We start from the raw sequence: 16,708 nt of genomic DNA on the forward strand, positions 1-16,708 counted from the left end.
GAATCTCCATGGATGAGGAGCATGGCAGGCTATAGTCCATGGAGTCGCAAAGAGTCAGACACGACTGACCAACTAAGCATAGCACGTAGTATTACACATTCCTAATTTTGAATAGAAATACCAGGTTAAAAGAATAAATGAAATGGATGAAGAACTTTCATAGAGACTGCTGATACTGTGCTTTGCTTTTGTTAATTCAGTGTCTAGAACTAAATGAAGTATCGAAAGATGTAGTTTATAAAGGTATGCACTTTCACTTCTAGTATTTGAATCATGCTAGCTACAGTCAAATAAATGATTTTTTTTTAAATAAGGGAATGTTCTTATTCCCATTTTTCCTATGACCCCTTTGCCTCAAAACATAATTCAGTTGTATATCAACTGAATCAGTTCAGTTGTGTATCAGGACAACGTTGAATATCCAATTTCCATGAAGTTTAGAGTATAATTTTGAGCCATGCTAGGGCCATCTTTTAATGAAACACTGATTTCTGTAGCTGAATATATTTTCAGTTCTGAGCTAGACTGTCTTATCCATATTTAGCGAGGTGCAGACTGAAATGAAGTAATATTCATTTCGAAATCACATATATATCCTTTATGGCAGTTTAAAAATTTTAAATGTTTACCACACTTGACCCTCTCTATTCCCAATACAGAGTTCTGGCTTTGTAATTTCCTTGTCAAAATATTTTTGCTGCTTTCTTCCTGCTACCTGTGGGGCCTCTTTCTTTTCTTTCTGTTGGAAAAATCACATCCCGAGGATCCTAATGCCTTACTATCAAAGGTGTCCAGCCAGTGTTTCTAACATCTTACAGCGTTAGCAAGTGGAGACTGTACCCCATAGCTTTCCTACCTTTTGCCTGCAGAGGCCACTTTGAAGTTGGAAACCTCGGGGAGTTGGCTGAGGTAGCAGTAGAAATTTCTTCCTAGTTCAAGCAAGGTCAAAGCCTGGTCTCTTTCTGCACTGAACAAATGCTGCTGAGAAGTATCCATTAAAGCATTGTGGGTCTGTATTTAGCTGTTGTAGAATATTGTTTGAGATAGAAGTGCTACGGTTCAGTTTGCTAAAGCACATGAGACATGCCAGAGTTAGCAAAATGAATCAAGTCCAATAAAGGCATGCTCACGTTCATTTACAAAAATACTTAAAAGATCATTATGAGTTTGGTGGCTTCTAGTAAATATGTACGATATCCACATGTAATTTGGATGGAGGCTTTGAAAACCTGAGATAGCATGTCATTACATATGCTAGTTTCCTAAAAGACTCTTTTTTTTGTAATTTCATATTTTGCTGTCTCACCTGATTTAATTTTTATGCATTAATATCTTCTTATCTACCATTTGCTTGTCTTACTTTTTAAAAAAATGTTTAGTGTCTTTAAGTACTTCGTCTTTCAGTTAGATAATTTTGCATGTAATTATGGGGAAAATGGAAAACTTTTCAGATTATCATGAATGATATGGAAAATCACAAACAGTTTGTACCTAATTAGGAACTTAGTTAGGGGTTTAATGAATTTCTATGTGAGCTACATATGAGATAGATTTCCAATATGTACCCATTACATTATTGATATTAACACATATTTTGTAAATAAAACATACTCATCTCACGTCTAGAACACTGAATTTTTTTAAAGGATTTTATTTGTATCAATTGTGTCACAACTTAGCCTGTAAATAGGCATAATATTTCATGTTAAGATGGTTTGACATGGTCAGAATGTCTGTCAGTTTTTCCAACTATTTCAGCCATTACTTGTTTTGTTTTGTTGTGCATTGTCATAAGTTATAAGAGAAATAAAGGACTTGTTTTCCTTACAAAACCCAGTCAGGAATTTTGCCACTGCCTGTTTAAACTTAATGGCCCAGATTAAACACTGGTGACAAAGGAGCTATGGGAATGAATGATGGATCTGTAGTATCTCTAACGTTAACCTCTAACTAGCTCTCATTATTCATCTTTGAAATTTCCATTTCCTTTTTCTATCAAAATCAGTTCAGTTGGAATCAACTGATACTCTTGCACGACCTATGATATCTTCTGAGTGTCGTGTTGGTCTCTTAATGATACTGTTAATAATTTTCTCATGTCCTTTTCTCTCTTTTCTTTTAGTCTCGACCTATTCCTTCCCACCTTACTTCAGCAGTTGCTGAGAGTATCTTGGCCTCAGCCTGTGAGAGTGAGAGTAGAAATGCTGCCAAGAGGATGCGCCTGGATAGACAACAGGTACTGAGGAGCCTTGCGGTCTGGCGACTATCCGCTGTTGCAAATATGGTTAAGTTAATCTGATTTATGAGGAAGAGCAAAATCTCTGGAATGGACTTGAAGTCCACAGAGAGATTGTTTTTCTGTCTGTGTGATGTGAGTTGAAACTTGAAAATACATGTCCGTGAGACCAGTGGAGATGCAATGCCAAAATTTTTCTCTCATGAAAAACGGACAGTTGTAAAATTAACGAGCCAGAATTCTTTTTAGTATCCACTTTGAAGTCTAGAGACTTATTTAAATAAGAGGCTCTAACTGATCATTTACAGTAATTTCATTGATTTACCTGATCTTTTATGATAGTGACCTGACTGTGCTCTTTTTGTATGGAAGTGAGCATCTCTTTAATTTCCTCTGGTCCACTGCCAAATTTCAATAGGTTATGCTGGGAATGTAGAAAACACAATATAATCTTGAAGACTAGAAAGTCATAAAATGGGGTATAAAATGTAGACAACCTGCATCCTGTGCTTACATTCTCATTAACAAGTCATTTACTATATAACCACTACGTACCATCTATCTATATCTTTTTTCTAAGGCTGTATATTCATGTAGGACAGATGTGTATTTTTTGTGCATTGTTCATTGATGTTTTGCTCAGTTTTTCCCTTGGTTTATCTACATCGGTCTGTCTCCCCTTCTCATGTCTGGAATGTCTTTCTTTCTCTGTTTCCTTTTTCTCCCTGGCCCTCTTTCTTAATCATCAATAATTTAAAACTAAATTATAATATATAATTTTAAGTGTTATGTATAAAGTATTCTATATTTCCAACTTCTAATTATTTTTACAACACCTGATCTGGGAGCTTCATATTTCTCAAAAATGATTGAGAAATTTGTTTTGCCTGTGAGCCAATGAGTTTCAAAGAAAATAGGAAAAAAAAAAACCATTTTTCCATTCCCAACTTAATATTTTAAAATGTTTTAGAATGATATTATTTAATTGTATGTGTTTATACTTAATATGGCTTGTACCAGTACTTATAAGCAATGCAAAAGATGAAGGCTTTAGTTAAATTTAAAATGGGGTATTAGCCTCATATGATAAAATATATGTATAAATGCTGATTTGAAATTTACTATTCATTCTTTGCCAAACACATTTATTCACATATACATGTCCTCAGTAGAGATTTTGTCATGATTATATCTCTAAAATTTATCTTGCTTAAAATAAATTACAGCCCAATATACAATATCTAGTTTAGCATAGTGATTAAGATTGTAGTCTGGAGTTAAATACAACTGATTTTGATTCTCAACTGTACCCTTATTCGCTGAATGATCTTCATCAAATTATTACCATTTTCTGGGTTTCCGTTTGCTAATATGTAAAATAATAGTAAAGTACTATTCTTAATAGGGGTGTGTGAGAACCCTAAATGTTAGATTTATGTTAGGTACTTAGCAATTTGCCTGGCACATGGTAACCATCAAAAATTTCAGCCTAGGAAAGGTTATTTTAATTGATGTTCTAGCTTTTCTGTCATTGTATCGGTATCAGTAAAATTTTAAAGAAGCGCTAATAGTACTATCTCAGAATAGGAGTTTTTTGAAGTCAGACTAAGTCCATCTGAGTAAAGATTATTCTAGAAGTCAGAGTGGCAGCATGTTGGGATGCTGAGAGAGGAAAGCACTCTCCTTGTGGATAGTTTGCACGTGCCTCACCCAGTCTGCACTCTATAGACTCTGCCCGAAAGACGTGTGTGCACACACGTGTTCGGTCATGTCTGACTCTTCCTGACCTCATGGACAGTCTCTTATGCCCATGAACTCTTCCCAGGCAGAATACTGGAATGGGTTTTCTCCTCCAGGGGATCGTCCTGATCCAGGGATGGAGACTATGTTTCTTGTGTCTCTTACATTGGCAGGCAGATTCTTTACCACTGTGACACCTGGGAAGCCCTCCCTGAATCATATATGGAGTATCCATCATATATGCAGTCATTATAAAAATTAGATGACTGATTCACATTATGTACTGCCTATGATCTCCAAACAAAGATCATGGCATCTGGTCCCATCCCTTCATGGGAAACAGTGGAAACAGTGGCTGACTTTATTTTTCTGGGCTCCAAAATCACTGCAGATGGTGATTGCAGTCATGAAATTAAAAGACACTTACTCCTTGGAAGGAAAGGTATGACCAACAGACAGCATATTCAAAAGCAGAGACATTACTTTGCCAACAAAGGTCCATCTAGTCAAGGCTATGATTTTTCCAGTGGTCATGTATGGATGTGAGAGTTGGACTGTGAAGAAAGTTGAGCGCCAAAGAATTGATGCTTTTGAACTGTGGTGTTTGAGAAGACTCTTGAGAGTCCTTTGGACTGCAAGGAGATCCAACCAGTCTATCCTAAAGGAGATCAGCCCTGAGTGTTCATTGGAAGGACTGATGCTGAGGCTTTAACTCCAATACTTTGGCCACCTGATGTGAAGAGTTGACTCATTGGAAAGACCCTGATGCTGGGAGAGATTGACAGCAGGAGAAGGGGACCACAGAGGATGAGATGGCTGGATGGCATCACTGACTCAATGCATATGAGTCTGAGTGAACTCCGCAAGAGGCCTGGTGTGCTGCATTTCATGGGATGGCAGAGTCAGACACAACTGAGCGACTGAACTGAACTGAACTGATGATCTCCTTTTACAATATCCCAAAAGCCTGATCGTCCACCAATATTTGGCCAAATCACTTAACCCCTATTGGTCTAATCTGTAAAATAAAGGGTACACATATAATACTATTTCTCCTTACTATGAATTCTGTAGATTTCACTTAGCATGCAGCACTAAAGCTTCAACAAAATGGATTCTGTACTTTTATCAAAGCATGGAGATGTGGGAGCTCTCCTAATTGGATCTAAGCACTCTTTGCCTAAATAGAGACAACCAGAGTTCTTTTGGGTGTTGGCAATGACATCATACTTTTTTAGGCATGTTCTTAACCCAACTCACAATTCTTAGAATTTGCCAGTGACTCAGAACTTCTTCATTGTGCCCCTGGCTTTCTGTAGGTGCTTGAAAGTTCAAACATGAGACAATTAAAATCTAAATCCTGTTCATCCACACATATGACTACTTGTTGCCTCTGGTCAGCCACACATAGAGCTGTAATTATATGTGTCCTTCAGAGTTTATGAAACTTGATAAATTAATTGGCCTTTATAATGCTCTTTGAGCTATGAACATGAAAGGTACTATGGATGTGTTAAATACCTTATTTCATATGTCCACCTTGCCCCAGGATCCAGTGTGTGTGTGCAGGGGGAGCCTCAAGCCTGAAGCAAGCCAGTGGCAAGGGCAGGAGCCTTCTGCCTTGTCAGCAGTAAGATAGCACAGGGCTAAGGTCAGTCCCCAGTGTATTACAGAATATGGTCAGCATTTATTTTCTTTTAACATGAAAATCTGGAATTTCTATGTTACCTAGGAAATCCTTCCTCACCTTGGCAATTCAAAAAGATGGGCAGAGTCAGACTTCACCTGTCTAATTCTATGCCATAGCTCAAATTAAAAGATTGTCTCTTTTCTTGTTATTTATGTATTATTTGACTGTGTGTATGCGCTAAGTCACTTCTGTCATGTCTGACTCATTGCAACCCTATGGACCATGGCCCACTAGGCTCCTCTGTCCAGGCAATAACACTGGAGTGGGTTACCATGCCTCCTCCAGAGAATCTTCCTGACCCAGGGATCAAACCTGCATTTTTTACATCTCCTACATTGGCAGATGGGTTCTTTACCACTAGCGCCACCTGGGAAGCCCATTATTTCACTACCATTTCCTTAAAAACAAATCCATCTCAATATTTTCGGTTACACTTCATCTCACCAGAGAGACAGAGGCATAAAGTGAGAGAGATTAGAACCAGCCACTTGTTGGTCATTTATCTCCTGTCTGTGTGCATTTTACTCTTTTTGAAGGATGCTGCTGCTGCTAAGTCACTTCAGTCGTGTCCAACTCTGTGCGACCCCATAGACAGCAGCCCACCAGGCTCCCCCGTCCCTGGGATTCTCCAGGCAAGAACACTGGAGTGGGTTTCCATTTCCTTCTCCAATGCATGAAAGTGAAAAGTGAAAGTGAAGTCGCTCAGTCGTGTCCAACTCTTAGCGACACCATGGACTGCATGCAACTCCATCCATGGGATTTTCCAGGCAAGAGTACTAGAGTGGGGTGCCATTGCCTTCTCCATTTGAAGGATGACATATATGTTATTCCTAGGCTTATTGAAATCTCAGGTTACTGTGTGAGGGTCCCCTTGTTTCTTCTCCCAATTTGTTCTTTCAGTTAAAGTGGAGTTTTATAGAAAGAATACAGAAAACCAATGGTCAAGGGCCTCCTTGGAAGATCCAGCCTCATGAAGGGCAATGCAGCATGAGTATTGGGTGACAGTTTTTGTGGTGACTGGGACAGATAAGAAATCAATGGTAGACTGTGGTGTGACACCTTTGACTCTATTGGAAAGAACACTCTAGGGGAAAAGGGAAAATGACATGTTAGCTGCTTGTGACATAAAAGGTGAGAGAGCAGGGGAAAAAATACTGAAAACTGATATACTTCTGAGTCATGTATTTTTTTGGGGGGGGTCTAAGATGAATTCTAGTTTTTTATTTTTTAAATTTTAATATCTTTAATTCTTACATGCATTCCCAAACATGAACCCCCCTCCCACCTCCCTCCCCATAACATCTTTCTGGGTCATCCCCATGCACCAGCCCCAAGCATGCTGCATCCTGCGTCAGACATAGACTGGCGATTCAATTCTTACATAATAGTATACATGTTAGAATGTCATTCTCCCAAATCATCCCACCCTCTCCCTCTCCCTCTGAGTCCAAAGGTCCGTTATACACATCTGTGTCTCTTTCCCTGTCTTGCATACAGGGTCATCATTGCCATCTTCCTAAATTCCATATATATGTGTTAGTATACTGTATTGGTGTTTTTCTTTCTGGCTTACTTCACTCTGTATAATCGGCATGTATTACAAAAAAGAAAGTCCTTGTTAGTAAACCAGCAGGAAACCATTGGCTGAAGACCTAAAATTATTTAGTAAGCCTGTAGTTCCTGCTGCTCTGTTCTCTGTAGTGCTGGTGAATGTGACTTGTACATCTTCATGATTTTTCCTTTGTTAGGGTACCAATGAGTGGGCATGTTATTAAAAGAAATGTAGGTAATTGTAGCCCTCAAGGTAAAAGATTCAGCCACATAGGCATGGGGGCAGTGTTTCAGTTTGCTGTGAATGTATTTGGGGAATATCTGAAACAACAGATTCAAGACAGTTTCTGAGACAGGCAGGTCTCCTTCATATTTGCTTCTGCATGTCCTTTTGATAACATTTACAAAATTCTACAAATGCATAATTGAAAGTCATATTGTTCAGTAGACGTTTCTGCTTAAATGTAAGCATTGTGATAGTAGCTAAGATAGAGCTCGAAACCTGTTTCTGTGGTTTCAAGCTTCCAGCCCACATTCTCCTACCCCTACTCTGTCATCCTCAGCTTTTAGTCAACTTCTAGCATTTATCTTTATTACATACAGCATTTCGGAGAAAGAAACCTGTATCTTCGAGTGTTCCAACATGTTTCAGCATGGCCCTTTCATCCAAAGGGGAATATATACTATGTAAGACAAAGTACCACTTATACTATAATAGTCACTTGAATATATTTCCTCTGTAACACAAGGGGATTTTACATAACTGAGATAAAATATACTTCCTAAGACATCTAACTGTAGTAGGTCTTATTTTCCTCTTTAGTAATAATATTAAGAACAACAGAAATAGCAGGAACATATATGGGTGCAGCACTGTGCAGGGAGAGTTGTAAGCCTATTTTATGTAACTGTCATGACTTATCATGAAGGGGAGACACTGGGGCTTAGTATTCTTAGGTCAGAGCTGCTCAGGATAGATCCCCACTTGAATCCAATCTTTGTGCTTTCTAAAATTACGCTAAAGGACTTCCCTGGAGGTCCAGTGGTTAAGACTTCATCTTCCAATGCAAGGGATGTGGGTTTGATCCCTGGTCAGTGAGCTAAGATCCCACATCCCTGGAGACCAAAAAAAAAAAAAAAAAAACATAAAACAGAAGCAGTTTTGTAACAGATTCAAGAAAGACTTTAAAAATGGTCCATATCCAAAAACCTTTTAAAAAATCATGTGTATAGTAGGAACATTAAAAAAAAAAAAAACAACTTTTTAGACCTGCCGGCTTATTTTTTGATGATTTAGGTAATAGAGAAGTGTGTAGAGAAAAAATACAATTTACTAGTAGTTCCACTCTTCAGTTTTAGAGTATGATTCTTTCTACTACTCTTTTTATGCAAAGCTCCCTGCTTTAAAAAGCAAAATAGTATCACACTGTATCCTTCCACTTAGCTTAATGTTATGAATATTTACTGTATCGCTATGACTGCAACCATGAAATTAAAAGATGCTTGCTCTTCAAAAGAAAAGCTTTGACAAACCTAGACAGCATACTAAAAAGCAGAGACGTTACTTTGCCAACAGAGGTCCATCTAGTCAAACTTATGGTTTTTCCAGTAGTCATCTATGGATGTGAGAGTTGGACCATAAAGAAGGCTGAGCGCCAAAGAGTCGATGCTTTTGAACTGTGGTATTGGAGAAGACTCTTGAGAATCCCTTGGACAGCAAGGAGATCAAACCAATCAATCCTAAAGGAAATCAGTCCTGAATATTCATTGGAATTACTGATGCTGAAGCTGAAGCTACAATACTTTGGCCATCTGATGTGAAGAGCTGACTCGTTAAAAAAGACCCTGATGCTGGGAAAGTTTTAAGGCAGGAGAAGGGGATAACAGAGTGCAAGATGGCTGGATGGCATCACTGACTCAATGGACGTGAGTTTGAGCAAGTTCTGGGTGATGGTGAAGGACAGGGAAGCCTGGTATGCTGCAGTCCATGGGGTCACAAAGAGTCAGACATGACTGAGCAATTGAACAACAAATGTAAATTTATGGATTATTTTTAAAAGCCACTTAATACTCCATCACTTAGTGTTTCCTGAATTATTAAGTGTTGACTTTATTATTTCTACCATAATTTTCCTGTGAAAAGGATGTCTTGCCAATTATTTCTTCAGGATAAATTATGAGAATTGGTTTAAAAACTAGCAAGGTTTTTAAAACTCTTCATAAACATATGGTCCATGCCCTTAATTTCTACCTTATTCTTATAAAAATAAACATTTTTGCTTGTTTTATAAACATATACCCATTAAAAGCTTGTTTTAACTTCTAACAATCTAGGAATCTTTGATTCTTTTTTAACTTCCTTGGCTGTGCCAGGTCTTAGCTGTGGCATGAGGGACCTTTGATCTTCATTGCTACATGTAGGATCTTTAGTTGTGGCATGTGGAATCTAGTTTGCTGATCAGGGATTGAACCCAGGCCCCCTGCATTGAGAGCATGAGGTCTTATCCACTGGATCCCCAGGAAAGTCCCTGGGAACCTTTGATTCTTAATCAATGATTCCTAAGCCTTTCAAACATAGCATGTCATTTTTACAATTAATGCCTTGACATGCCCCACTTTTAGATCCTGAAACATAATTTATAGTTAAGATAAACTACCTGATGTGAAGAACTGACTCATTTGGAAAAACCCTGATACTGGGAAAGATTGAGGGCAGGAGGAGAAGGGGACAAAAGAGGATGAGATGGTTGGATGGCATTACCGACTCAATGGACATGAATTTGGGTAAACTCTAGGAGTTGGTGATGGACAGGGAAGTGCTGCAGTCCATGGGGTCACAAAGAGTCAGACACGACTGAGTGACTGAACTGAACTGAAACTATCTATGCTCATAATTTAAATATATGTGTATAACATCTTGATCTTAGTGTGTAAATGTGTTATTTCTTTAACTAGTAATACATAATCTAACAAGCTTCACAGGTAGCACTAGTGGTAAAGAACCTGCCTGACAATGAAGGAGATGTAAGAGACGTGGGTTCGATCCCTGGGTCAGAAGATCCTGGAGGAGGGCATGGCAGTCCATTCCAGTATTCTTGCCTGGAGAATCCCATTGTCTAAGGAGCCTGGCAGGCCACAGTCCATAGGGTCGCAAAGAGTCAAATAGGACTAAAGCAACTTCACACACACACACACACATACGTGTATAATCTAACAACATGTGCTTTGGTGTGGAAACGTGGGGATTCCACATCACTAGAAGATACAATGAGCTTTCCAGGTGGCTCATACACTAAAGAATCTACCAGCAATGCATGAGACCCTGGGTCAGAGAAGATACCCTAGTGAAGGGAATGGCTACCCACTCCAGTATTCTTGCCTGGAGAATCCCATGGGCAGAGGAGCCTGGAGGGCCATCATCCATGGGGTTGCAAAGAGTCACACACAAGAAGATACAATAAAGTCATCAGCTGCTTCTACCTGTCCCTCAAATCAGTGAGGAAAAAGCAGCTACACCTGTCCTTTGATACATGTGTGTTGTGAATACTTTATGACATGAACTTTCCAAGCATCGTAAAACTATTGGTAAAGTTCCAAACAAACTATAGCACAATAATACTCCTTTGATTTACATGGTAGTGTATTCCTGAAACAATTCAAGGTGTATTTTAAAGCATGCCCCAAAACATTTGTATACCTAAAATGAAATTAAACTTTAGGCTCAGTAAATCCTATTCAGGTATCACCTGTAAACAGCAGGACTTTTTAAAACTTGTGTGGGAACAGAGACAGTTCTCAGTCATTTGAGACTGCCGAGAGCACGTCAGAACTTCCCGTAAGCTTGTCCATCCACTTCCTGTTTCACCTAATATGTGTTTTCCATATGTCCCCAAGGGGTGGTAATACTCTTTGAGAAGTACTGCTATGCATAGACTAGTCTAGGATTTGAATACAGGAATGAGAATCATAAATTCTCAGATCTATTCCTTGATAACAAACTCGTAACTCAGTTACTCCCGTTTTGAAGAGACTGGCCTTGAAGTTCAAAACCCACAGTTTTCCACAGATTTGCACTCATTATATCAAATGAATTCTCCCTCCATCTTTTTCTACCTTCTGTATACTTTTTGGTTTTAAAATTCACCCAGGTCTGAAAGTAAAAATTGCTTGCTTTAAGATAAAAATAACTTAACCAGACCCTTTCATTTAATTTTATTTCTTTGCAAGAAGGAAGTAATTGTCAATGGCCATAGCACTTATGCCCCTCGTCAAAAGCTAAGCCACAGATGATTTCTAATTTCAGTTGTATTCTTAAAGTGTAATTCCATTTTGTATTCATCACTCAACTATGTTCAATATCTCCTGAGATTGCAGTTACATCCTTTTCTAATTTGGAAGTCACCATCAATTAAATTACCATGTTTAACATTTACAATAGGGAAACCATGACATCCAAGAGTTTGCTGCAAATAGAATGCCACAAAAAGACAAGGCTCAGTAATCTTCAAGTATGCATGTTTTCATCAGTTTCAACCATGCGTAAATATGCTCTTTGCACAGTCACCACTGGAGGGTGTGACTAGGTGTATCCTGAAGCATCTGCTCACTCTACTCACATGGTCTCTAAAATGCCCGGCAGGGTTTAGTAAATCATCATTCCAAAGCAAAGGAGGTCTTTGCTATGTGGGAAATAGCTAACACAAGTGGATAGACATTGAACCTTAAATTCATGAGCACATGAATTTGTCATGGTGGACAAATTAGTAAACCCATCCAGAGGACTTGGAGACATTCTCACTACCGCAAACCAACCATCATACCTCTATTATACCAGAACAAACTCTGGGAATGATTATAATCACATTTTAAAACAATTAAAATAAGAAAATATTATACATTTTCATTTTTATATTTTTGTAAACATAGACATTTTATAAACATAAAAACTAAGGAAAAGTAAATATATATACCAAATTTAAATGTTGACTGAGCTTCCCTTGTAGGTTAGTTGGTAAAGAATGTGCCTGCAGTGCAGGAGACCCAGGTTAAATCCCTGGGTCAGGAAGATCCCCTGGAGAAGGAAATGGCAACCCACTCCAGTATTCTTGCCTGGGGAGTCCTGTGGATAGAGGAGCCTGGTAGGCTACTGTCCATGGGTTCACAGGAGTTGGACACAACTTAGCAGCTAAACCACCACAATGTTCACTTCCCTTGTGGCTCAAGACAGTAAAGAAGCCACCTGCAATACAGGAGATCAGAGTTTGATCCCTGGGTCGGTAAGATCCCCTGGAGAAAAGAACGGTAACCCACCCCCGTATTCTTGCCTGGAGAATCCCATGGACAGAGGAGCCTGGCAGGCTTCAGTCCATAGGGTCACAAAGAGTCAGACACAACTGAAGCAGCTTAGCATGCACAGATATATAAAATATCACTTATAATTATAATGAATATTTACTATTCTCATTTAAAATTTGAGTTCTTTGTATACATTATTTGAGAAACAAGGTTAAAATAGTTTTACTAAAATTTTTATTTGCTCTGTAGGGAAGAATATTTGACCTGTCTTCTGTTGGTACAGAATATACCAAGATAACTGCTTTACAAATCCGTACTCCTCCAGCATTAGATTAATAATGTAGATGGACTTCAAATGTGTTTTATTTCCAACTTGAGTTTTATAGGATAACTAAATGGTAGAAGTTTTAAATTCTTTTTTCCCCAAGGTTTTTTAATTGCTCTAGGTCATTCCTTAAATATTCATGTACTTTTATCTGCAAAGAATATGATTAATAGGAGAAAACTAGTGCTATGTAGCCCTGAAGTAGTTTATTTAGCAACTATTCCTTATATAGAAGACATTTTGCTTGGTACAGAGGCTACACAACAAGGATGGGGAACCTTTATTGAGGCTTTACCAGGTAGTAGGTTTACTTATATCATTTGCTACTGAACTGGTATTTTTATTCTCTCTTCGCAGCTTGATGAAGTATAATATTTTTCCTCTAAAAACTCACATTCTATTAAAGACAAGTGAAATCAGTATGGTAAATGAAATTATAAGGGTGTGATTAGATTGTTGTAAAAGCAAGAGGAGAGTGCTCCTAATTCTGCCAGGAGGGCTTCCCAGAGGAGGCAATATTTAAGCCAGAGCTCGAGAAATGAAAGAGATTTTGAGAGACAAAAAAGCTAAACAATGATGCTCCAGACACATGGAATATGAACGTTTCCTGAGTATTAAAAACAGGAATCTCCTGTGAGGGAAACTTGAGATTCTTGGGAAGACATAAAAGGAGAAAGTGTTAGATTGAAGGTTAGATTGTGGACATTTTAAATGCTCTATTAAGTTGTTGTTTAGTTGCTGACTCATGTCCATCTCTTTGTGACCCAATGCACTGCAACCCTCCTGGCTCCTCTGTCCATAGGATTTCCCAGGCTGCGCTAGAGTGAGTTGCCTGTTTTTTTTGTCCAGGGGGATCTTCTTGATACAGGGATCAAACCTGCATCTCCTACATTGGCAGGTGGATTCTCTACTGCTGAGCTACTGGGAAGCCCTCTATGAAGTTATTTGGATTTTAAATACATGCCAAGATGAGTGGAAGGAGGGTGGAATGTCCGATTTTGGGGAAGCTTTGGAACCCTAGGGACAATGAAATGTATCTGTACCAGGGCAAAGGTGAGGCCCAAATTCAGCAATAATTCTTTTCTCTACCACCTACATTTCAGATTAACTATTTAAATGTGAAAATATTTAAATTTGAACTAATACCAAAAAGTAATTATGAAGACTAATCTGCTCTAGGGTGTTTCAAAGTTACAAATGAGTGATTTGGGAATACCTACTCTTCCAGGCTGCAATGTTAGCTCAGCTAATGAGAAATCAGAGGTAAATGTTTTCCTATAGCTTCAACATGTGTAACTATACACATAGATTATTATTCTTTCTACTGTAAAAATGTTCATCTTTTTTATGATGTCTCAAAAAACTAACATTATGATTTTCCTCAATGCCTTTTCATCTATTTTTTCTTAAATTGAGAGTAAGGTTACTTCTGTAAAAAATTTTTTCTTAGTATATGTATTTTCCTTCTATAATCATATCTCAGTGTATATCTGAGTTATGATACACAGTGCATGATGCTTTGGGTCTCTCAGAAGAACTAAGAAGACTACTGATCAAATGGTTTCCCTTTTATATAGATGGGGAATCTGAATCTGAGAAGCTTCTGGGTGATATCAATGGAGTTTGGGGAGGGGGCCATTGGTGGATGCTGGATTTCTGATTTTGTTTTCCTGTCTTCCTATTACTCAATCTGTTTTACTGTTTGGTTTTCTGACTTCGTTGAGCATTCTCCCACACTTGTATAGAAATGATTTTTTTTTTAAGTACATCTTTGGCTTAGGTTGTAATTAATTTCAAGTAGATAAATATCAGGATATGAGTAGGTGGTTTGAATTCAGAGAGAGAAATTCATCATAATATGTTGATACACTTTTCAGTGCCAAAGTCAGGGGAACATATGGTTTATTGGGTTCTCTGCAAAGACTGCATTTTTGTTAATATCATTTCTTTAAAACCAGTTATTTTAGGCTTAGCAGATAAATAAAGAGTCTGACATACTTAGTTTATGCCAAATATATTCATTTTTGTAATTTATTTTTCATAATTTGTTCATTCCTTGTCTTGTCTTTTCTCTTTAATCTAACCACTTTAAAACCCATTACTTACTCTGAAACAATAATGTTATGTGTATTAGGGAGATTTAGCCATAGTCACAAGTTTATTATGAAATTAGACAATGTAATAGCTTGACACATTGGGCTGTGCTTCCTAAAGAGATGTATGACGTCTGGCATGACTCAGTTGGTAAATACCATGAGCCCAGTGGCCTCAAGAAATATACATTGTCCTCTCAGTTACTAGCACTTTAGTCACTAGCACTCCGCAGGGCTTCTGCAGAGCTGGGAATTCTAGATAGCTGTGGATTAGCCTTTATTACATATGACTTTACTTTCATTTGTAGTGGAAATATTCCTAGACTCTCAGTGCATCTTTATTTCATGCCTTAAAATCTTTGGATCAAAACTTTTAAAGGCAGACTTAGTTATGAATATTTACTAAGGGTTGGGTGGTGCTGACATCAGAGCTTCAGCTACTGACATGGGTACCACGGAGCAGGTGATGAAATAGGTGATCTTGTGCAGTCTGCCCTAGAGAAAACTCCCTGTGGCAGGTCAACTCGCTTTTTTGGTAATTTGCCTCTTTCTTATAATGGTGAAGGCAGTCCTGACTGCCTGAGAACCTTGGTAGCCAAATTGATCTTTACCTATTAACTTTGCTGAAATGGATCTATCTCTTATAAAAATCTCTCATCCTCAGGAAGAACACCCCATCTTTCCTGTGCTGTCAGTGTTCTTTGCCTTGTCCAGAAATACTAATTTTTTTTTCTTTAACAATCCAATGGGGTCTCAGTGTCTACAGAGCAGTCTGTATTTGCCCTTATTTATACCTGGTTAAAAGAATATGTATAATTTATACCCTGTTAAAGATCCTGATGCTGGGAAAGATTGAAGGCAAAAGGAGAAGGGGGCAGCAGAGGAGGAGATGGTTAGATAGCATCCCTGACTCAATGGATATGAATCTGAGCAAACTCCAGGAGATAGTGAAGGACAGAGGAGCCTGGCATGCTACAGTCACAAAGAATTGGACATGACTTAGCTACTGAACAACAACAAAAGAATATAAGGAAAACTACCTGTGACTCTTTTAGGGGTTTATGCAAAGCTGTTTTCTATGAGTTCTTACCTGCACTTATTAATCAAGAAGAAAATGATACTTGTGTAGATCAAAAATCCAGTCACATTTGTTTTTAAGCTTCCTTTAACATTTTGCCTTGAACACAAGCAAGATCAAAGTAGCATTTCTAATGAAAGAATTAAGTTGAAAGTCCAGTGAGACTCCTGCATCGAGATCAAACTTCTCACTAAATCACTTCTCTGGTAATATTCCATGTTATTTCTTCTTGGTTTTAGTGCTAGTTCTGTTATTTAAGAAAACATAATAGTGCATTCTGGACTTGATATATAAGGGCCCTCAGGGGGCTCCGGCATCTGGCAGAAACCTTTGCTGTTTTCATCCTTGAGGTTTGAGTCTAGCCTCCTATTCCAAATCCACTATGTAAATGTGAGGTTTAATGGAAGTCAAGGTTCTGAGTTCTAAAAAAGAGATCAGACAGCACAAGTATCAATACAAAAAGAGGTCAAATGTGTAATTGTGAACTTAAGTTACAAAGTAGGTAGATGTGGAAGTCTATCTGAATCCCAAAGGCATCATGGTCCCCATCAATAAACAGCAGTTAAAGTAAAGCTTTCTACTAACCTTCTTGTTGGTTATTTTTGCTACAAGCTTGCTTTCTGGTAGCGGGTACCTGAGAAATTTAGAGGAAGCATGTAACCTTTGATTCAGGCCTTTGGAAAATACATTCTGTAGACAC

The 16,708-nt window shown here is 38.2% G+C and overlaps 1 protein-coding gene across 7 annotated transcripts in view; it reads left to right on the forward strand.

Annotated features, from left to right (window-relative positions):
- NOL4 (nucleolar protein 4) overlaps positions 1 to 16,708 on the forward strand; it is a 460,596-nt gene that overhangs the window by 340,217 nt on the left and 103,671 nt on the right. For 6 of the 7 annotated variants that reach the window (XM_069568799.1, XM_069568797.1, XM_069568800.1 and 3 more), the window contains one exon: positions 2,123 to 2,236. The exons of the other annotated variant lie outside the window; for it this stretch is intronic. In XM_069568799.1, the coding sequence (XP_069424900.1) occupies positions 2,123 to 2,236 (114 nt within the window). The remainder of the gene's footprint in view (positions 1 to 2,122; positions 2,237 to 16,708) is intronic. 7 annotated transcript variants of the gene reach the window in all.

This window comes from Ovis canadensis, chromosome 23 (assembly GCF_042477335.2).
Source record: "Ovis canadensis isolate MfBH-ARS-UI-01 breed Bighorn chromosome 23, ARS-UI_OviCan_v2, whole genome shotgun sequence".
In the NCBI taxonomy this organism is placed as follows: Eukaryota; Metazoa; Chordata; class Mammalia; order Artiodactyla; family Bovidae; genus Ovis; species Ovis canadensis.